The sequence below is a fragment of the Corylus avellana genome, chromosome 5 (assembly GCF_965113065.1).
Source record: "Corylus avellana chromosome 5, dhCorAvel1.hap1.2, whole genome shotgun sequence".
NCBI classification, from domain to species: domain Eukaryota; kingdom Viridiplantae; phylum Streptophyta; class Magnoliopsida; order Fagales; family Betulaceae; genus Corylus; species Corylus avellana.
In genome coordinates, this window is record NC_142494.1 from 4,702,764 (window position 1) to 4,725,070 (window position 22,307).

Consider the following 22,307-nt stretch of genomic DNA (forward strand, 5'->3'; position numbering starts at 1 on the left):
GGACATGAATAGATAGTGGGGTTGGAAACCTTCTATATATCACCCCATTCCCGTTTATCTCTTCCATCAGTCACCCGCCATACAAGCCCAAGCCTGCAATAAACTGTCATGCAAATGATAGTCTTCTCCTCAAATTAGCTTGTAAAATAGTGCTATGCGGATATATAACATTTTGACTTGATGATTACTTGCTGCGAAGGAGTTGGGATCGATTCTGCAAAAGCCGCCAACATTGGCCAATAGAGCTTTATTGAAAATCGCCGAATCTCTGAATCTCATTTCACCTTGAGCTTTAGAAAAACCCATTCGTTTTCCGCTCATCCAATGAATCTTAGAATTGTTCTCTTTATGCTTTCACTAAAACTTCTGCATCATCCCATTAATTTACTTACATGGAGTGGATTAAAGTTGAAAGACACTTATACTATAGGTGGGGATTGCTTGAACCACATACGGCTTTCAGTAAAACTTATATCCCTGCTTCCGAGAGGAACCTGACCTTCTAGTTGTGCAAATAGTTCCATACTTTATCTTTAATCCTTTTAAAGGCCTTATTAGTACCTAACCATGTCAAATCCTTTAGTTTATAGAGTATATATAAATCGTACTAATATATCAGTGCTTCACATGCAACATTGTTTGTTATATATATATATATATAGTTAATACGGAATAATCATATATGCTTGTGTATTATTATTATTTTTTTAAAGATTGTGTTTTGATTTTTTTTTCTTTGTTGTAATGTTTCATATAGCACACTCTGGTTTAGGAAATTAAATAAACCCTAAACGACGAGAAATTTATAGAATTTCCTGACAATCTTTTTTACATTATGAATTTTTTATTCTCGACAAAAAAAAAAAAACTTAAGGGTCCCAAAAAAATGACGTCGAGAAAAAGAAACGCCAAAAAAAAAAAAAAATTAATGGCGTTTTTTTTTCCCAAATTCATGGTGTTTTTGAAACGCTGCAAACTACATCTTTATTGTAGTGGTGAATAATATGGTCACTGTCACATTAATAATTAATGACCAACACAATAAGTATTACGTGACTATTACATCAATTTAGAAAAATTATAATAAAATTATAGCACCGCTAACAACACTTTGAATCTATATTTCTAAATGTACTATAGGTAATTTTCAAAAATGGTTAGTACTAACTAATAATTAAACCGACTGTAAACCCCACACTTTTGTATTTTTATTATTATTATTATTATTATTATTATTCCAACAAAACGGCAAAAAAAGAGGCCCAAAAGCTCCACCAATCATTAAAGTGTAACATTTGTAGCTAGAAGACCTCTACTTTATTTGGAACCAAATATTTCATTCTTAGCACACATCTTTGCCACACATACATGTTCTAAATAGATAAACAAGAGTCTATCACTCAACTAGTGCAATAGGCTCTATTATCAATGACATGACTCGATTTTTTGCTCTAATGTCTGGTGCTCCGTGCCCATCTCCATATTGGTATGTGCATTGGGCAATCCGAGCAAGGTTGATTGCTGTTACCACTAAACGTTCTCCAAATGGAGAATCAACTAGTCGCTCTTCATTCATCTTTTTCCAAGTCCTCTCAATCATGTTACTCATTTGTTTGCTAGCAACTTCCTCATAAACACCGGTTTCACACATGTAGCAATTGATTGAATTTGCAATTTCACCTCTCTCTAACTCTCCCTGCATTTCAAATAAACAACTAAATATGTTAGAGTGAAGTAGTGATTCCAATGATGAATTAAACCTTAAAAATCATTTACCACAAAATGGATGCTATAAAAAGAATACCGCCGAAGTACTCAAATCATTGCAGAGTCGAAAAATAATTGATGGCCAACGCAAAAGGTTAAAATATTTTTCTAAGCCCTCAAGTGCCTGCTTTGTGAACTTTTGATTCAAAAAAAAATAGGCATGAACAAGGAACACTGCCCCAGAAACGGATAGCCAAGCATTGTCAAGATAGTCCTTAAAAGTTGGCATATCTTTGTTGTAACACCATTTTGCTTCTTGTAGGAATGCTTTGCACAGATCAGCCCACTAAAATAAAAGAAGAAGATTATTAGATTTAAAATTTCAAACAAAATGCAATTAAGCTTTTAAAACAATAGAAGTGGTTGCACATACCGCTTTTGTTAGGTATGGAAGGATGTTTTCTCCTTTCTCCTTAAGAGTTTCATATACTATCTCATTGACAGTGTTGTAGAGAGCTAAGAAGCATAACTTCATATAGTGGGGAAGATATTTCACGGCATTGATATCCCATCTTAAAACACAATCAAGAAATTAAAATTATGATTTGCTTATTAGTTGCATAACATAAAAGTTGCAAGTAGGGAATTCCATGATATTACAAATTGTTCTTCTTTATTTTGGGGAGGGGGGGGGGTGGTTTGGAGGCGGAGGCGGAGGGAAGAGGATGAGAAGAGAAACGTTATCAGGTATTAACCTTTCTACAGCATCTGTAAACAGCTCTAGTTCATCCAAAGTGCCATAAACATCATAGACATCATCAATGGTGGTTACAAGAGCAGCCACTTTCGTTAACCCTTTACGAAGATTACTTAATTGGGGTTCGAAGGCTATTCCAACAGCCCAAACGAAGCATTCCATCAGTCTATCTCTGGTGAAACTCAGGTTGTTTGCCAGGCCCATTTCTTTCCACCACCTAAAAGTCATAAAGTGAAACCAAATACGTTTCCACTTAGCATTCAAGCCATGGCAAAGTCAATTTTCATCTTTTAACAAACGCCTACCTTATAGTGATTTGAATAAATAGTTTGAACATTTTTTACCTTGACACATCTTGAAGTTCTCCTTGAAACACAGACTGCACTATGTTAAAATCCAACTTTGCAAGTTCAAGTAGAAGAGAATTTGCATCTTCCCTCTTATTGTATGCCTCAATATACCACCGTGCTTCTAGCCTTAGCATTCTATGGTGCAATGGAACCTCCAATGCATGACTAACTTGTTCTGCCATGCTTTTGCTCACATCTCCTACGAGTTCCTTGAGATGCATTCTTGTGAATGCCATGGCTTCGTCCAAGAGGTTTTCTCCTTCAAAAGCAAGATAAGAGGCTTCATATAGACTCAACATTCCTTTGACATCCTTTGTAAGACATTCCTTGAAATTCCCACTATCGTCCTTGAAACTGATAAATACATCTGTGTTTCAAACAAAAATGATATAAGATCGAAGATCATGAGATCAAAATGGAAAATGAAATCAAGAAGTCTTAGCAAATTATCATGATGTCTTAATCTTTTTTACCTTGAGAGACCTGATAGCCTTGTTGTCTGAGGAGCCTAAAGCTTAGAGCAGTAGCATGGAGACTCTTCTCAATTCTTTCATCATTACAGCCTTTCGAAGATGCATAGTTGTCAAGGGCTCTTGTTATTTCCCTCTCAAATCGGTATCCCAAACCTAATCGTTTAACATCATCAATCAGTTCAAGAGTTTCCAACAAGTCGGCATTTTCATTATTAATCATACTCCTCACATCCTCCTCCAACTTCTTTGCCCTATCTTTGTACTGTTGATCCTGCATGATAACAATTTGAGCCTACGTTAGTAATAATCATTCTTTTTCATCTTATTGGTCAAACGTGCATGGTTTCTGTCTTGTCACGAGTTATGTAGGAGTTACACAAACGTTTTTGGACATTAATAAAAATTGAAATCAAGTGAGGGAAAATATATAAATTAAGTACTTTGGTGTGTATATATATATATATATATATAAAGAAATGGTGCATGGTTACCGCATAATGGTTGTTTAAGGCCTGCACAAAATCGTAACTCCAGAAGCTTGGCTGATAATTGGCGGGTTGTCGTTCAACTTGTAAATGGGAAGTTGGTATACTCGCAAAACATCGCGAGTAGTGCCCATATTTGTGGTCGAGAAGAAGAGGTCTAGTTGTCATGGGATATTTAGGTAAGTTATGAGGCAGGGAGAAATTGTGGGATAAGGGGAATAGGTGGATTAGTGGCATTGCGCTTATGGTATAATTTGCTTAATTGTGATTTCCGAAGGAATTAAGGCTTTGAAGCTCTATATATATATAGGACTTGTTCAATAACTTGTTGGACACTGGCAATCGAGGATCACGTGGGGTTTATGGTTCACAAAATCAAAGATTCTAATTTGTCAGCCAAGCTGTCGAGGAGGAGACGTAGCCATGTAGGTCTATTGATAACATATATAGTTCGTAACGTCTGCATCAAAACGTGAAACGCATGCATATAGATAACGTACAGACTTTTTTTTTGTTCAAAAAAAATATTTATAAACAAATCAAATACAAAATAATTTTCTCTCTCTCTCTCTCACACAGATATATATATATATATATATATATATATATATATATATATATATATATATATAATTCTTTTTCAATCTAAAAATAAAACCAATGATTTGAAAGCAGAGTTGATTTGAATCTAGGCCGGCACAAAACCAATCTAGGCCGGCACAAAGCCAAGGATTTGAAAGCAGAGTTGATCAAGGCCACAAGCTAAGTCCGGAGTAGACAAAATTAATGTCATTTAAATCGTAGAGGAAGATATAGATGACGAAGAAAATGTGGCATCACTCCGGATGTGAATGGGTCCCAAGCTTAGAGAGACGTTGAATTAGCATGTGAATTGTCCCAATGTGTCTAGGGACATCCGATCAGGAATATACCCATGAAAACCTCCAATTCATCTTTAACTTTTATGGAAGAACACCTGTTTTTTTTTTTTTTTTTTTTTAACACGTGCATATAAGGAAAAGAAAAGAGAGTGAAGATTGGGTCTAATAATTTTCACTTCATGAGGCGTGTCAATGATATCAAAGATATTTTATTGACATGTACTCAAGAGAAGTTCGTGTCCCAATCCCTGGCGGAGGTACTCTTAAAGATTCTCATGTCCGATTCATCTCCTGGTTGAACATATATTGTAGACTTGACATGCAATTTGTCAATGATCATCATAAGCAATGGAGGAGGAGGCGTAGGTTGACAGTTCACCTATTTGTCGGCATTCATCGATCGCAGCACATGGGATGACCGGATGAGTATTCTTGTGTAAGCTAGAAGCTTTATATAGACTCAAATATCTAATGGTAAGGGGTATTTGAAATGAAATAAAAGTTCGATACACTAAAGTGAGAGATTTTGAAGATTGGATAGTGTTTGTAAAATGCGCATAAGTTCATAATGAGTAAGTAAAGTTTTCCCTTCTTTTAAAAAATTATTCTTTGTAATCTTAATCTTTTAAGTAATATACTGATGTGACAAAATCACAACCGCATTTTATTGGTCTTACATTATTGCCAGCACATGTATTATTTTTCAAGTCTGATGGGGCACGTACTATAGAAATAATTAATGTTGTCTAGTGTTGCGAGGCTATTATATAGCAGCCGAAGATATTGTGTAATGATGTCTCTCTTTTGCCCATCCGTAGCATATGGAAAACGTTCCATAATGTTGATATGCTCGGTCCGGAAAAAATAATACAAGGATAATATAATGTCCTCCATCTCTCCTTCTCTGCACACAATTTGATTACATGTCATGATGAACTAATTATAGGATTTGTTTGAGTTTGCGATTTTAAAAATGCAGTTAAGCGTTTAACAAAATTACGGTTTAACTTTTAAAATCGCAATGTCAAATATACTCTTATAATGCCTTGTAAATTTAGGTTTACAGCTTAGTTACCAAAACTAATCCCCCAATCTTGGTCTTAGAAAATGCTATTAAATCAAAATAAATTTGCTTTGCTAGGAGTCCCGCCCGGCGCATGGCTTGTACATGAGAATGCATACAAGGTCTGTCCTATTATAGGATTTCGTATTATACATATAGATTTCAGTATAGTCACAAAATAGTTATAATGCTTCTCAATCTCTTTTTCTTAATATATTTAATATTTTATATAATATATTTTTGCAGGGACAGAAATTTTCTCCATAATTGTTTGAAAGAAATCTCCTTCAACCTATTTTAATAAATGTCAAGTGTCATCTCTCACATGTTTTCTCTAATATTCTTAGGATATAAATTTCTTCCAAACCAATCTGAAAGAAATATTATCCAAACCATTTAAAATAGTATTAAGTGTTTATAAACATTTAAAATGCATATTAAATTATTAACGTCATTAATAGCAATTTACTAATTTAGACTAAATTTAATGTGTCTTTTAAATGTTTATAGATAATCCTACTGTAAAAATAATCACATGGTAATTCACAATCTCTCTAAGTCTTAATTGGGACCATTTACGCGCACAATTCATTAAATAACAACAAATTTGTCAAGTCCTATGTAAGCCGTTGTAATCTTACTATAAAAAGGACACAAATTTTCTTCAAATTGATTTGGAAGAAATTTCTTTTAACATATTCTAATAAGTGACAGGACAAAAATCTCCTCCAAACCCGTCTAAAAAAAATATCCTCAAACTCATTTAAAATAGTATCTATAAACATTTAAAATGCATATTAAATTATTAACATCATTAATAGCAGTTTACTAACATAGACTAAATTTAATGTGTCTTTTAAATGTTTATAAACACTATTTTAAATAGGTTAGAAGATATTTCCTTCATACTGGTTTGGATCAGAATTTTGTTGTCACTTATTAGAATATGTTAAAAAAAATTTCTTCCAAACCAATTTAATGAACTGTAAGGGCAGGTGCGGCAGTTCCTAACAGCTTCGCCTCCATTGACACGACGGAGAGAGCTTAGAGAGCAAGGAACAACTATAAGAGAAAAAAAAGCGTCGAAACCCAATATAAAAAGCAAAGAAAATGAACAGAAAGTCTGGGCCTTTTTTGGCTGCTTTGGACTCTGGGGTTGGTGAGGTCAGGGTTTTGGAGCTAACCCATTCTCGTACAGTGTGTGGGAAGGTAGGTTGTGTCTGCTTTCCATGATTTGGCCCCACCCAACAACCTCATGGCCCCACGGGCCCCACCCAACAACCTTTTATAGTTTTATGCCATGCTTTTCTATTTAATTTTGTAGGTAAGCTATATGAAGTAAACAAAATGCTGTGGTCCTTCTTCAATTTTCTCGAGTTTTCTAACTATGGTTTTAATTTTTAATGAGGAATAGAGACATATGTCTGTTTTTGAAAAGTATTAATGTGAATTTTCATCAATTTATGGAACAAAATTAGAATGAGGTATTGTTATTGAACCACATTAAACAAAAGAGAAGTGCTGGAGAGCTAAAGAATAGAAGCCAGAATTCTTTTCAAAATAATATGACAAGAATTTTAAAATTAAAAAAAAAAAAAAAAATTATAAACAGCCGGTTTGGGGTATTTAAAATTGTCAGTTTGAAAATAATTCTGGCTCCTACTCTTTAGCAGTCTAGCACTTCTCTAAACAAAAAGGTATTTAATCCTAAATTTGAATGGCTTTATTGAATTTTTATGTACATACACTTCTCTCTTTAGTCTTTACTTTAAACTCCTTCATAAAGCAATTATGTGTTAGTTCATTTAAGTCCAGGATAGGATCAAGACGAACCACGTCATAAATAAGATAAAATTTTAGAGGTTTAATAGTGTATATGTAATCACATAGTCAATATGTTAGCACCTTATTTAAAAATTTTAAATAACATACCGTCAAATACAACAAAACAAAGTTTTAATCATAAAATAGATTCTTGCCAATATTTTGAAGGAAAAATATCAAAATTGCACCATGTGTTTCTTTCCCAACATCAACCACCCCGTTTTTACAATAGAAATCAAGATCAAACAATTTAAAGAAATTTACTAGTTTAGACAAAATTTGAGGGTTGATTCCCCTTTTGGTGGTACAAGCAGGATTAGTAACATCTTGCGGCGGCGAGAAAGCTGAGGAGGTCTTGCAGGCGTGGCGATAGAACAGTTTGGGATTAGTGACATCCTGTGGCGGCGAGAAAGCTGAGGAGGTCTTACAGGCGTGGCAACGGAACAGTTTGGGTTTGGATGAGAGACGCTACCTTTTGACGTTTAACGTTTATTTCCTTTGAGATGCCGTTAACAACATGACCCTTTTTTCCACCTTACATGCTCTTAATTTAATTTTAGCCGTGAACTGCAGAGGATCCAAATCCCAACCAATGGCACTAGTTTTGGCTACACCCATACAGAAATCATCCCATTGTCAAAATTATGGACCAAAACCCATAAGAATCTGAATCACTCAACCTGTATTATCCCGGATATCGACATACGCATTGACAAGCCCACTAGAATGTGAACCACACAACCAAACTTACAGACATGTAGTGTGATCTTCTCCATAAAAACACCCATCAAACTTCACAAACTAACAAAAGCAATCAATTTGAAATAAACCCTTCATCAAAAATGATGGACCTAATATTCCAACAACATAAAATGTAACTCTCAAAGCGGGAAACATAAACTTCAAAGTAACCATCTCTAACATAAGATGTTCTAAATGTTTTGAAAAGTGACACTCTAAGCACTCTTGTCAGCTTTGGAAGCTGTGGCAGCAGCTTGTCCACGGAGCCGACCAGTCCTTCTTGCTGCAATAAGACCAACCTTCTGTCCAGGAGGAGCATCTCGGCGAACGGTACTTGCATGCCCAATATGTTGATGGTTACCACCACCATGAGGATGCTCCACAGGATTCATGGCAACACCACGAACCTTGGGCCAGCAGTTCCTCTTCACCCTGAATTTGTGATAGGCATTTCCTGCCTTCAACATGGGCTTCTCGGTCCTTCCTCCACCAGCAACCTGACCAACCATAGCTCGGCAATTACTTGGAACAATCTTTTTGGCACCAGAAGGAAGCTTGATTCTAGAGAAATATCCCAAAAAAAAAAAACAAAAGATTAATGACCATCAAAAAGAAATAGTAGCAAGGTGTCTCAATAATCAACACCAACAAATCCCCATCTTAGTTGGCATGCCAAATTATCCAACAATAGAGTAATAAGGCTTAAAACAGATTGTGAGATATCTGTGATGCAAACCAAACGCATTGAATGTCAATAACAACTAATTGCTTATAAGAACAGAGTATACATGTTCCCAACTCTAACTGGAGTTCCTGATGCATTCTCAAATACAATCCTAGCTAGCCAACTCCAAATAAAGAATGTCAACTTTTTTCTCCAGCATCAACTATAGGATGAATGGAATACAGCCAGAGATGGACTTAGGAGGGACTGTCATGGGCCATGGCCTGCCCCCGGGTTTTGTATGGTTTTATATAAATATGTTTCAGTATACATCTTTGGGCCAAAAAATTTTAGTTTGGCCCCAGGCCCCTTAAAAAGGGGTCTAAAATATTAAGTACACAAACAAACGTGGTATATGGCCTAGAAAAGAATGGTTCCATATGAATTTGGTCTAAATTTACACCAGAATTGATAATATCTGTCAGTTGGTAAACAGTTCTATTTCTAAGACTTTACCAATCATGAAAAAGAACAATTGAAAATAAAACATCAGCATTATAAGCATAATGTAGCTCAATTCTAAGAATTGTCAAATATTTCTGAATTGTGCCAATAGTTAGTAAACACCAGAAGAGCAACTGCCTACCAACTTATTTATTGACTTGTTGTACTTGTACTTGCTATTTCTGTCTCTATCACAACTATAGACCAAGCATTTTCAACCACAAATATTGTCAAAACTAGGCTTTGCAACAAAGGTAAAGATAAGTTTTTGATTGATTCTTTGAGATTGTACATCGCAAGAAAAATTGTTAGAAAATTTAGTACATATTCAATCATAAATGATTTTTGGGATCTAAAAGAACATCAAATTCCATTTTAATAGGTAATTGAATTAAAAAAAAAAATGAAATATATTAAAAATAACAATTATTTTGTCTTTTTTTTTTATATTAGTTTAATCTTCAATCTTAATATATTTTTCATCCATGCTTTGGCCCCCTATCTTAATATATTTTTCATTCATGCTTTGGCCTCCATTAATAAGAATTCCTAGTTCCATACCTAAATACAGCAAAATCTGCCCTTAGAACGGCAAATCATTCACAAGTTCATATGAAAGCTTACCAGCTACATAGCTAACTTACAAACAAAAATTCAAGTATTGCCTTATCAAACTTTGGACCCACCAACTTCCACTTACCGTTGGAGTGTGTTCCAAACACTCTTATTTGTCCTTTATTTTATGCAACCTATTTATTTGTCTAGGATCTAGTTCCAAGATTCTGAATAACTATTTCTATAGGAAATAAATAACCTTGATTAGTTGGCACTAGCCATTGGACACTAAAAGTTTTGGACCATTTCAAAACTAGCTTTTTACACTCCCAAATGTTATAGCCATTGATGGTTGGACCTTTTTGCAACCGTTGGTTGTTAGTTTATTTTGTAAGCTAACTTTCTCTTCTATAAATTCCACAAAAGAGCACTAGAGAATATATATCTTTCTACACTCTTCTTCTTCCTTCTATTGCTCAAAGAAATTCTGAAATTATCTCACAAGAAAAGGAATTGTTTTATTAGCCTTCTTTCTTGGAAGTAAGTCGATAACGAAGGTAGATACCACAATCTAATCATTGGAGATTACGCATCAAGAGATCCGATCGCACCGAGTTAAATACTCGGAAAGCATGAATCAACCCTTACGAACAACATTCTTACATGATTCTATAACATTGTGAAACATTTCCATATTCTAATTTTATCTCTTGTATTTTACTTATGTTATTGTTAATTTTCAGATAAATATTAGGGATAACTTTACTTAAGACCCGTGAATTACCCACATTTTGAGAAGACCCCCAAATTTCAAAAACTCTCAATTTCACCACTTAACTTTCAATTTGTTGCAATTGACCCCTTCATCAAAAATTGAACTTTACTTCGGAAAAGTGAATTACCCACGTTTTGAGAAGACCCCTAAATTTCAAAAACTCTCAATTTTACCACTTAACTTTCAATTTGATGATATTGACCCCTTCGTTAAAAATTGAAGTTAAACCCTAACATAAACTATTAAAAAGACCAAATTACGCTTCAATTTTCTTTTCTTTTTTCAATTGGAATTTAATTAAATTTAGGGGTATAAAGGTCATTTCATCACTTTTAAAGTCCATAAAGTGACGGGATAGATTGCATAAAATTAAAAGTTCATGAGGTGAAATTGAAACGTTTTGAAATTTGGGAGTCTTTTCAGATAGTGTGGTAGTCAAGGGTCATTTGTGAAGTTTTCCCTATTATTTTGTTTCAACAAGAATGTTTGCACCATCCAAATAATTTCCCAACACTTGCATGATTTTTCAACTTTTGATTCACCTTGGAATCTGAGTCATTAAAATTCACAATCTTCGACTCTAATTTAAAAGTGACATTCTCAGTTCTTCAATTATGATTACTCCCAACCATCAACCCACTAACAAGAAACAATCACAAATCCAAATAACATTGAGAGTCAACATTCCCCACAGCAAATCACCAGATTCGAACCAATCAATCAAACCAAAACAACAAAAACCCAAAATCACATTCAAAAAGAGAAAGAAAATCGCATATACCTGGAAGTTCCATTATCAGGATTGTGACTAATCACAATGGCATAGTCCCCAGAGGCCCTAGCCAAGACCCCACGGTCGCCCACATGGTGCTCGACGTTGCACACCACCGCACCTTCTGGGATGGCCCCGAGGGGCAGCACGTTGCCGACCATGAGGTTGGCCTTCTTTCCGCAGTACACGAACTGGCCGGTGTACATGCCCTCGGCGGCCACGAAGAGCTCCTTCTGGAGCTTGTACCGGAAGGGATGGCGGAACTGGACCCGGGCCAGCGGGGCGCCCCGACCCGGATCGTGGATGATCTCGGTGACCACGCCGCGGAGGTAGCCATTGCGCTCGCCGTAGTCGAGGGATCGGAACTGGGCCGGACCCTTGCGGTGGTGGGTGTGGGACCGGAAGACGGACCCGGCACCCTTACGCTGTGCTCGGATTACGCGACCCATTTTGGGTTTCTTAGGGTTTGTGTGGGTGAGGCGCGGTCGTAGTAGGGCAAATGAGAGAGAGGTGGGAGATATGAGTGTGTGGGGGTTTTATACCATAACATTATTAGGGTTTTTGGGCTAGTGGGTTAATGCCTCAAAATTTATTTTTGGATTTAAAATTAAAACTTTGGGGTGGGAGATTAACCTTTTAGAGATGGTATCACTTAAAATGAATTTTATCATCCTAAATTTAGTGCTAATACTTCAAATTTAGTGTTAATACCTCAAATTTAAACTTTTCTTTAATATCTTTTTTTTCAATTTAAAAAACAAATTAAAAAAAAAAAATGGTCAGATGTCTAACGCTTGGCTGGGTCATGGCAGCTGAAAATCTCAATTCTATCTACAGCGTTTCCCAATGCATTGGGAAACACTGTAGATAGGGCATTGATGTTTCCCAATGCATTAGGAAACACTGTAGATAGGGCATTGGGAAACAATTCTCTCTCCCTCCCAACCATTTTCTCTCAATTTAGGGAATAAAATTACTTTTTGATTCCCTATAAAAAAATAATTCACAATAAATTCTCTTATTTTTTTCCTATATGAATTAAATATTATTTCTTTTTATCATTACAACCAATGAGAGATGAGAGAAAATTGTTGAGATATGTGAAAGAGAAAGGAGAAAAAATCAATTTTGTATAATTTAATAATGCATTGGGCATCATTTTTATAATTTACATGTCACATTTACAGTATTTAGAGCATTCTCAGCAGCTACCCTAAAGCTGCTTCCCTCCCCTACACATAGGGAAACTCAAAAAAATCACAAAAAACTTACCTACACCAACTTCCCTATATCCTCTCTATACATTAGGATTGCTACAGTTGAACCCAATGGTTCAATTGTACCAATCCACATGGACTTGCCACCTCAGCATTTATGGGAAAATTGTGGGGAATTGATTGCATTCTAGCATTTCCCCTATTATAATCATAAAATGACATTCTCTCTCCTCTTACACTTTCCTATGCAAAATAAAAGAATATAAAAACAAAACAAAAGTACAACAAATAATATTTTAATGTTATAAGAAACTATAAAGGGAAGCTATTGTGGAGTTTATTTGAATAAGAAAGCAAAAAATAGTCCTTAAACTTAGAAAAAATGATCAGGTAGCTATTGGGAATGCTCTAAGGGCTTCTGATGTGGGTATCAAATGAGAGAGAGTTGGGAGATATGAGTGTGTGGGGGTTTTATACCATAACATTATTAGGGTTTTGGGCTAGTGGGTTAGAGTATTCCAGCAGATTCCCTATAAAGCACTAGCAGCAGTTTTTCAATTATTTTTCTTCAATTTAGGGAATAAAATTACTTTTAAATTTCCTCTAAAAAAAACATTTCATAATAGATTATCTTATTTTTCTCTATATGAATTAAATACTATTTATTTTTATTATTGCAACTACCGAGGGAGGAGAGAGAATTGTTAGGACATGTGAATGAGAGATGAGAGAATGATTTGTTTATAATTTAATAAAGCATTGGATATCTACAGGAGTCCTGCTATCAGGCTGCCAAGAGTCAAACAAGTGTCTACCAAAGTCTGACGTAGCTTTATTAAAAAAAAAAATTGTAGAAAAATCTCTCTCTTCCTAGTCCTACTAGATTTTTTTTTTTTTTTTTGGGTTAAATTTTTATGAGTTAATATTTAGTTTCTAATGCCTCAAAATTTATTTTTGGATTTAAAATTAAAACCTAGGGGTGGAAGGTTAACCCTTTAGAAATGGTATCACTTAAAATAAATTTTATCATCCTAAATTTAGTGCTAATACCTCAAATTTAAATTTTTCTTTAATATCTTTTTTTTTCAATTTAAAAATCAAATTAAAAAAAAAAAAAGGTCAGATGTTTGACGCTTGGCTGCATTATGGCAGCCGGAAATCTCAATTCTATCTACAGTAGTGTTTCCTAATGCATTGGGAAATAATTCTCTCTCCCTCCCAACCATTTTCTCTCAATTTAGGAAATAAAATTACTTTTTGATTCCCTATAAAAAAATACTTCACAATAGATTCTTTTTTTTTTTTTTTCCTATATGAATTAAATACTATTTCTTTTTATCATTACAACCAATGAGAGAGGAGAGAGAATTGTTGAGATATGTGAAAGAGAGAGGAGAAAGAATCAATTTTTTATAATTTAATAATGCATTAGGCATCATTTTTATAATTTACATGTCACATCTACAGTATTTAGAGCATTCTCAGCAGCTACCCTAAAGCTGCTTCCCTCCCCTACACATAGGAAAATTCAAAAAAATCACAAAAAACTCACCTACACCAACTTCCCTATATCTTCTCTAGACATTAGGATTGCTACAGTTAAACCTAATGGTTCAATTGTAGCAATCCACATGGACTTGCCACCTCAGAATTTATGGAAAAATTGTGGGGAATTGATTGCATTCTAGCATTTCCCTTATCATAAAATGACATTCTCTCTACTCTCACACTTTCCTATCCAAAATAAAATAATATAAAAACAGAACAAAAGTACAACAAATAATATTTTAATGTTATAGGAAACTATAAAGGGAAGTTATTGTGGAATATATTTGAATAAGGAAGCAAAAAATAGTTTGGATTCTTAAACTTAGGGAAAATGATCGGATAGCTACTGGGAATGCTCTAAAAGCTTTTGATGTGGGTGTTTTTTTTAGATTTTTCCTAAACATTGAAAAGGGAATGGGCTATAGGGAGTATGCAGATAATGCTCTTAGAGGTTCTATTCTCTAAGTTTAGAAAAAATGTCAAAAAAATCGCAAAAAGTCACCCACAAACAGACTTCCTAAATGAGCCTTAAACATCATGATCGCTACAGTGGAACCCAATCCAATGTTTTGGGTTCCACTGTAGCGATCCAAAGGCTTAATACTACAAAATGATTTTGTTTTTTTTTTTTTTTTGAGAGAAAAAAATAATAATAATAAATAAATAGTAAAACAATTTTCAAGACCATAACTTTATGTTCAATTGTGTGTTTGAGGCAAAATTATTTTATGACTTCATTGCCTACGAGAAATTAGAGTAAAAAAATTGAAATTGAATTAATTAAAACTTCAAAAGGTCATAAGTTTTTCTTTTAATCATTTGTTTAAGCAATTTTTCAAGATAAATTTATATAAAAGATGTTTTGAATACTACCACTTTTATTACGACCATGTGACATTACCACATTACTCGTAATCAAATTTATGACATTATTAAAAAAAAAAACAAAAAAAGAGTTTAATTAAAATGTATTCCATAAAATCAATGTGAATTGCTGCTTCAAAAGATCCACATTCAAGCTCAGCTAGCCTCTAAAATGTTCTAAAAGAATAAAAAGACAAATTACTCGAGGATGTGTCACAATTGTCAAGACCCAAGAGATGAAGATACCACCATGGCTTCAACAGCTTCTCCAAATCTGCAATTATGGGGATTATGGCTTAAAGTTATGATTCTCCTTAGAAAATTATCATCATTTGAATTTATGGGATAAAAGCCTCCGCCGACAATAATGAAAATAAAGAATTTTCAATTTTCAACAATGATTTTACTTTCGGTCCTCCAGCAATTACTTTGGTGGAGGACTTTGAAAGGGTCCGTTTAGCAAACCCTTTTATTTTATTTTTATTGTTCACGTCACTTTTTTGGTAAAAAAATTAACATCCAAATATTCTCAATTATTTTTTATTTTTTTTTTATATTACATCATGCACTTTTTATTACTATTCAAATAAAAAAATACTACAAAACAAAACTTTTTCAATTTTCAATACAAAAAATTCAAAATTTTATACCACGTTATTATGTCAGGTTCAATATCCAAGGCAAAAAAGGGTTTGCCAAACGGACCCTTTTGTAGTATTTCCAAAATTTTTTCTTTCGATTGTAATCTTTCAACTTTCAAGTATTGTATAATGAGCTTGAACTGTATTCTCAACCAATAAAGATCAATTATTTCAAGTTAGTTTTCAGTTTAAAATTGTTACTTTAATATCTATTGTATCAATTTGATCGTGGTTGACATGGCAATGCCACATGGATTGCCACATCAGCTTGCAATACACTTGTAATAAAAATTATAATATCCCTAATTAAAATTATACACCAAATGTCTATTTCCATAATTGTCATCATTTACTTTGACATAGCTTTTTATATACTAAAAGTATTTTTTAAGTTTTTTAACGCAATCTTAATCGGGCTTTAAAACTAGTTTGATAATTGTTTTAAAAGAAGTATTGTTCGATTTTAGTTTGAAAAAAAATGTTTTAATTTGATATAAAGGTGATAAATGTTACATTGGTTCGAAAATCATAGACGTAACACAAACATGAACATGAACCAGTTCAGTTTCAAATAGACAAGCGCTAGAAAGAACCAGCGAAAACATAGTTGCAGGCCCATCTACATGTGAATATACTGAAAACAGCACTGGAGAAGCTTTATATATGTAACAATACAACCTTAATGTTCTTTATGTTATCAGAGAAACAAAAAGGATGACTAAAAGAATTATTTGCCAAAGAAAATTCTGTTTACAACATCAACAGGCAAAGCATAAGCTGGATCTATGGCTTTCAATCCTGGATATTCAAGAAGTGAAAGTCCTGCAACAACAAAGATGAATGACTTTAGATTTGATAAACAGACATCCTTTTTTTTTAATAACTAATCGAAATGTCATTAAAAGCGAAAAGCGCAACCTAAGTACACAAGAAGTATACAAAATAAACACATAACAAAAAAGAAAGAAAAAAATGTAAACTAAGCACTAAATGAGCTACAAACGCAGCTGCCTAAATAAAAAGAGTATTACATAAAAAGAACTTATGTTCCACCAAACGTCCTCTCGCAATTCTCAAAATTTTTATCATTTTTTCCATTTCAAAGACATCACAAAACGCAAGAAGGCACCATCTTCCAAATAGACATCTTGAATCGACAAAAAAAGCCAAACATCATGTGAAAGGAAAAGTGGATACAGAACAGTTCCACACAATGAATCTATGCTGGATTTGGAAACACCTATGAAGTCTCTTTGCCACACACTCCTACCCCAATCCACCCTATAGATTAAACAATAAGAAAATAATAGATATTATAAAATCATATGCTGTATCAGTTTCCAGCCGTAAAGATCTCCCTTTTTTAAGCAGGTTCTATTAGTCCTTAATGAATGAATGAGCGGGAGATGAAATGGAAATTCAACTCAAAGTTCAACATGAGAATCAGAAACAATTCCAAAGATTTAACACATGCCATATGCATAGCCCAAAATGCAGTAAGGCAGCAATGAGTTACCAGCCACCCCAAAGTACGTATGGTAGACATCCACAGCATCATCCGGTCTATCGGATATACCCCCATTTTCCATATCCTGAGATTTTCGACAAAGTACATCTCAGAGAAACTTAAAAGCATTCAAACAAACATGCAGAAATAAAACACAGGACTAACAGCCCAGAATTCCCAACAGGTATAATCTGAATCTGCAGAGTAGCCCATTCAGACCTGGCAGTCTAAGATGAACTTGACAAGCTTTTCCTTATTGATCCAATGAACCCTGTCTATCATGATCAAGCTAGAAAGAACCCACCACGAGTAGCAGACCTGAATTGATGCAACAGGATCAGTGAGGAAAACTACTAAATGTCCCATGTTTGGAAAACTAATTCTCAATCAAAAGAATACTTATTATAAATAGTAAATAAATAAAATATACACCCACATCAGGAAGTTTCTCAGGACGGCCATTAAGACCTCCAGATTTAACTTGCCGCTCACATAACCACCACCCAAGAAGGTCCTTGTCAATATGATGCAACGATCCCGTTAATGCAAGTGCACCCACACAACAGAAAACTGCAGTCACAGTGGACAGAAGAATTTCATTAGAGTCCAAGTACTAGAATTGACATCCAGACAAATAAAAAGCATAATTGAGCACAGGATACTAAGAACCTAACACTATAGATATGGTAAATTATCTCTTAGGTTTGACATGCAGACAATATTTGGCATAATTTCAAGTCTAAATTTGACATCCAGAAAAGTCAAAAACATAACTGTTCAATTTTTACATTTACACAGATTATGCAGGAGAACACTAATATCTACCACGTATGTATCAGCTTCAGCTTGAACAGACTGATGTTCTACACTGTTAAGTCTGCTTATTAAGTACAAAAAGTTTAAAGAACACAGGCCAAAATGACATGAAGAGTTTCATGCATTTTGAGTGACTCTCAAATATCCAACTCTAATGAAAAGTGAGGCACTTTGTAAAGGAAAAGGGGGGAGAAAAACTCCTTTTGCAGCTTAAAGCAATAGTGGAAGCTCAGTTGAGATTTGTCCATGAATGGTGTCACACAAATAGAAATTACATATTTTCTAGCGTCTCTTCTATTTCATTAGTTATACTTTTCTTTTGATTACAGCACCAACTACTGAATTATCATATGATTTCCTTGGGACAGGGTTATAAAACAAACCAAGCTACTCAAACTTCACACAATCTCAGTTTGGTATGGAGCACTCAAATAACTTACATATTGACCTCCGACCTAAAGAACTGAACTTAATTTTAAATCTTAAAAAGATAAGGTAGTCAACTCTACCATAACCAGCTCAAGAAGCAGCTAACTCAACATTGCTCGTGAGATAAACAAGTGACTTGAGCAGACAGCTGAAGTACAGCCCTACACAATAACAAATTGTTTCACAGCAACCACCACTTCACAGACCTTTCTGCAATACTTGTAATCTATAGGCAAATGTATTCGGACAAAAGCATGAGCTATTGTAGATTAGTGTTGGACCAAGAGAAAAAAAAAAAACAGAAAAGAGAAAAGATGCAAAATTTAAAATTGATTGTCAATGATTGAATCTAAGAAACGAGTAAGAATCTTTTGAGCAAAAGCTAAACAAGCTTTTTATAACAGATGCAAAATCTGGACAGTTGTTCCACCCTGATACGACTGACAAAGAAATAAAGACAGAGATGGGAGTAAAACGCATACTTGATTTAACAAGTACTAGTCAGAAAATTAAACTTCACACCAAGATTACGCATTAAATGTTTAACATACTTTGCCCTGCATGGGACTCGCCACCAGGTGTGCTTCCAAATCCACCATCCAAATTTTTGCAGCTTACGATGTAGCTCACAGCCTTCTCCACATTAATTTTATTCAAACAACGCAATATTGAGAGACAACAAAGAGAAATATAAGAGAACCTGTAGGAAAAAGAATTGGTTTGGTAAAATATAATTGCAAAGATGCTAACTTCCAAAACAATGACATGCCAAATAACAAAGTAGAAGGGGACAGAATACCGTGTATCAACTTCACCCCACATGTCCCCTGAAAAAGATCCATCCTCATTTTGCAGCCCAGCAACATCTGACTTAAATATTAAGAAACACAAGAAACAGCAGGTTTACACTGCTTTATATTGTTGGTTTAAATACCAAGTTTCGTTGATGTTTAAAATCTCTTATACAGAGCCTATCTATGTCTCTGTTACCTACCTGAGCAGTAAAAGTGGAAATTACACCCAACATTAAATATCAACAAGATACAAAAGTTGAAACTATCAGTTAACTAGCATGGATATCTGGATGTAGAAGCAACAGTTATAAAAACTGCAGCTACTACAAACTTTCAAAAAATCAAAAACAAAGCACTATTTAATATGATATTTTATAGAAGATATCTCATCAAGTTTGAACAATTTTGAAGTCCACCAATCAGTATGCCAAAGGATACAATTGGTCACCTTATCAACATCAAGAACATTTAGCTTGTCAAAAAGGGCCAAAATCTGTACAGCGCTTAGGGTATACAGTACGTGAGGGTCATGTCCAATGTTACCACCAAACCCACCTGCAAAGCTAAGTGTATGTATCATCATCTTACTATAATTATCTGCATTTTTCAGTTTTCTTCTTTTTAGACTTTTGAAAGCTTGTAATGCTAACCATTAATTAGTTGGGACTTATTGAATGGTTATAGCGATATGAAACAAATTCTCACTCATGAAATGCAACAGAACACAACTTGACAATGTATTTTATTGAAGTAAGAAAACAAAGCACCCATATAAAACCTGACTCGTGCTGGCACTCCATGACCCATGAAACAACCTCATCAACATCTACGGTGTCAAGCTTTCCTAGAAGATCCAGAGTGGTCAAACCCCAGTATGCCCCATTCATTCTCAAATGTTCCATCACAACAGACATTAAATCATCCTTTCTCTGAGTACCAAAAAAAAAAAATCAGAATTTTAGGTATAAATGATAACAGAGTCATGTGAGCAATTCAAGATGTACTTAAATAACCAAAAAATTAGTATATATATGAAGCAAACCTTTTCTACTGATAAAATGTATTGAACATGTTTCTCAGCTGCAAGCTCCCCCATCTGCCAATTATCAAGCACATTAACCTTTACTAAGAATGTAGAAGCAAATAGAAATTCAACATCTTTTAAATTATATAAAGTAAAGGGTTCTTTATCTGTTCTGATCTCATACAAAATCAGTCAATCAAATTCTTTATTCAATGTCCCATTTCCTCTCACATATCATTGATGACATACAATATTCTACATGCCATTTTCTCTCAATTAAGGGTTCTTTAATCGGAATTAGATATCCCTCCCACTGATTTTCTCTAAACCCAGTTAGAATCGTGCATGGCGGTGCTGTGGGTGTGGTGTGATTGGTGTGTTGGAAGTAAGAGGGATCCAGTACCGAGCGTCGAAGTGGTATAGTGTGGGTTGAGTCTATAGTTGTGCGCGTACCGTTGACGTGTTCGCGGAACCGAGCGGTGGTAGCGGTGCGAAGTAGTGGGTTGCTGGCGGAGGCTCGAACGTGGGCGGTCTGAACGAGTGTAACGCCGTGCGGTGGTGGCCGTGCGAGGAGGTGACTTTCTTCTCTTATTCTTCTGGTTTAAGAAAGCTCGTTGTTTGGCTGTAAGTGTTGGTGTGTCTTATTCCGAGAATAAGATATCCCAATTTTGGTTACCGGATAACATAATTTCAATTTAAACTAGGAAAAAATTCAAAATCAATCCCGGTATTGTTTACCTGATTTGCAATTAATGGTATCAAAATGAACTCAAAGGTCCCTAGGTATGCCAAAAAAATAATCTAGTCCCTACATTGACTTAACAAATTCTGATAGTGCAAAACGTTAGTACGAATAAAATTGTGATATTTGTCTTATTTAAATCAATGTCACACTAACGAAATTTGTTAAATTAGTTGACGGAATTTGACTATAAGATTTTTTGTATCAAGCGAAAAGCATATGGTATTATTGATCGGTACAAGACAAGACTAATTGCAAAGGAATTTCATCAGCAAGTTGAGATTGATTTTAGAGAAACCAATAACAATTCGTATTGTTTTATCTATTGCAGTCTCATTTGGATGGTATATTAAACAAGTAGATGTTAATAACGCATTTCTTCATGGGTTTCTCAATGAGACAGATTATATGTCTCAACTAGTTGATTTTGCTCATCCTCAACAACCAAATGCAGTGTCTTCTAAAGAAAGCATTGTATGGTCTCAAAATAACAGGTAGATGTTAATAACGCATTTCTTCATGGGTTTCTCAATGAGACAGATTATATGTCTCAACTAGTTGATTTTGCTCATCCTCAATAACCAAATGCAGAGTCTTCTAAAGAAAGCATTGTATGGTCTCAAATAAGCACCTCGTGCTTGCTTGGTTCTCTCGACTAAGTAATCGCCTACTTGAGTTGAGATTTATGGCTTTTAAAGCAAACACTTCTTTAGTTATTTTTAATTTTGACAGAATTCGTATGTTTGCTTTAGTATAGGTGGATGATATTATTTTAATAGCTTCTTATGTATCTGTTGTGTATAATCTCATTCAGTCTCTCAAGCTTGAATTTCCTATCAAAGATCTTGGCTTCAAAACTTTATTTTTGAGTGTGCAAGTGCATCATACAACAGCCGGAATACATTTGTCCCAACAAAAAGGCATATAGCCGACATTCTCCAATGAACTAATATGCAATTTTCGAAGCCCATTTCACCCCCAATGATGGAATACTTATTCATCACACGACCAGACATAGCTTTTGCTGTAAATAAGGTATCTCAATTTTCTCATGCGCCTAGAAACGTTCACTGGACAACCATCAAGCGGATTCTTTGTTATTTGAAGCGCACTATCTCATATGGTCTTCTCATCCGACCCTCGTCCGCCAAACAGTTTGTAACATCCCCAGCCT

The 22,307-nt window shown here is 34.6% G+C and overlaps 3 protein-coding genes across 5 annotated transcripts in view; all 3 read right to left on the reverse strand.

Moving 5' to 3' along the window:
- LOC132182289 (large ribosomal subunit protein uL2x) overlaps positions 1-12,087 on the reverse strand; it is a 66,048-nt gene extending 53,961 nt beyond the window's left edge. Inside the window, exons 1-2 of one of the 2 annotated variants that reach the window (XM_059595488.2) lie at positions 11,561-12,076; positions 8,334-8,842 (exon numbers count right to left, since the gene is read on the reverse strand). In XM_059595488.2, the coding sequence (XP_059451471.1) occupies positions 8,497-8,842; positions 11,561-12,000 (786 nt within the window). In that variant the 5' untranslated portion in view covers positions 12,001-12,076 and the 3' untranslated portion in view covers positions 8,334-8,496. Of the gene's footprint in view, positions 1-8,333; positions 8,843-11,560 lie in introns of those variants that run through there. The other variant, XM_088516647.1, reaches the window with a different exon arrangement.
- Positions 1,397-4,009, reverse strand: LOC132181663 (tricyclene synthase TPS4, chloroplastic-like). The gene is made up of 7 exons (XM_059594903.2): positions 3,779-4,009; positions 3,288-3,558; positions 2,809-3,181; positions 2,463-2,681; positions 2,141-2,279; positions 1,805-2,053; positions 1,397-1,696 (listed from the first exon to the last, which is right to left on the reverse strand). The coding sequence occupies exons 1-7, from the start codon at positions 4,007-4,009 to the stop codon at positions 1,397-1,399; spliced, it is 1,782 nt and encodes a 593-aa protein (XP_059450886.2).
- A 4,280-nt stretch (positions 12,088-16,367) lies between the features above and the next one.
- Positions 16,368-20,997, reverse strand: LOC132180963 (geranylgeranyl transferase type-2 subunit beta 1). Of its 2 annotated transcripts, none has more exons than XM_088516431.1 (10): positions 20,795-20,997; positions 20,410-20,463; positions 20,146-20,296; positions 19,806-19,922; positions 19,373-19,439; positions 19,125-19,273; positions 17,765-17,898; positions 17,548-17,646; positions 17,338-17,413; positions 16,368-16,643 (listed from the first exon to the last, which is right to left on the reverse strand). In XM_088516431.1, exons 2-10 carry the CDS (start codon positions 20,461-20,463, stop codon positions 16,549-16,551), a joined length of 942 nt encoding a protein of 313 aa, XP_088372557.1. In that variant the 5' UTR covers positions 20,795-20,997; the 3' UTR covers positions 16,368-16,548. The 2 variants fall into 2 exon arrangements, with proteins under 2 accessions (XP_088372557.1, XP_059449963.2); XM_059593980.2 differs by having other exon boundaries at positions 20,845-20,996.
- Between the last annotated feature and the right edge of the window lie 1,310 nt (positions 20,998-22,307).

Excerpts from the sequence above, each read along its gene's own strand:
- LOC132181663 (XM_059594903.2), bottom strand. The coding sequence starts at position 4,009 with ATGCCACTAATCCACCTATTCCCCTTATCCCACAATTTCTCCCTGCCT. Across the intron at positions 2,280-2,462 it reads TTTACAGATGCTGTAGAAAG|ATGGGATATCAATGCCGTGA; the intron begins GTTAATACCTGA and ends TTGTGTTTTAAG. Across the intron at positions 2,054-2,140 it reads TTCCATACCTAACAAAAGCG|TGGGCTGATCTGTGCAAAGC; the intron begins GTATGTGCAACC and ends CTTTTATTTTAG.
- LOC132180963 (XM_088516431.1), bottom strand. The coding sequence starts at position 20,463 with ATGGGGGAGCTTGCAGCTGAGAAACATGTTCAATACATTTTATCAGTA. Across the intron at positions 19,923-20,145 it reads GGAGTGCCAGCACGAGTCAG|GTGGGTTTGGTGGTAACATT; the intron begins GTTTTATATGGG and ends TTAGCTTTGCAG. Across the intron at positions 19,274-19,372 it reads TGGGGTGAAGTTGATACACG|GTTCTCTTATATTTCTCTTT; the intron begins GTATTCTGTCCC and ends TTTTTCCTACAG.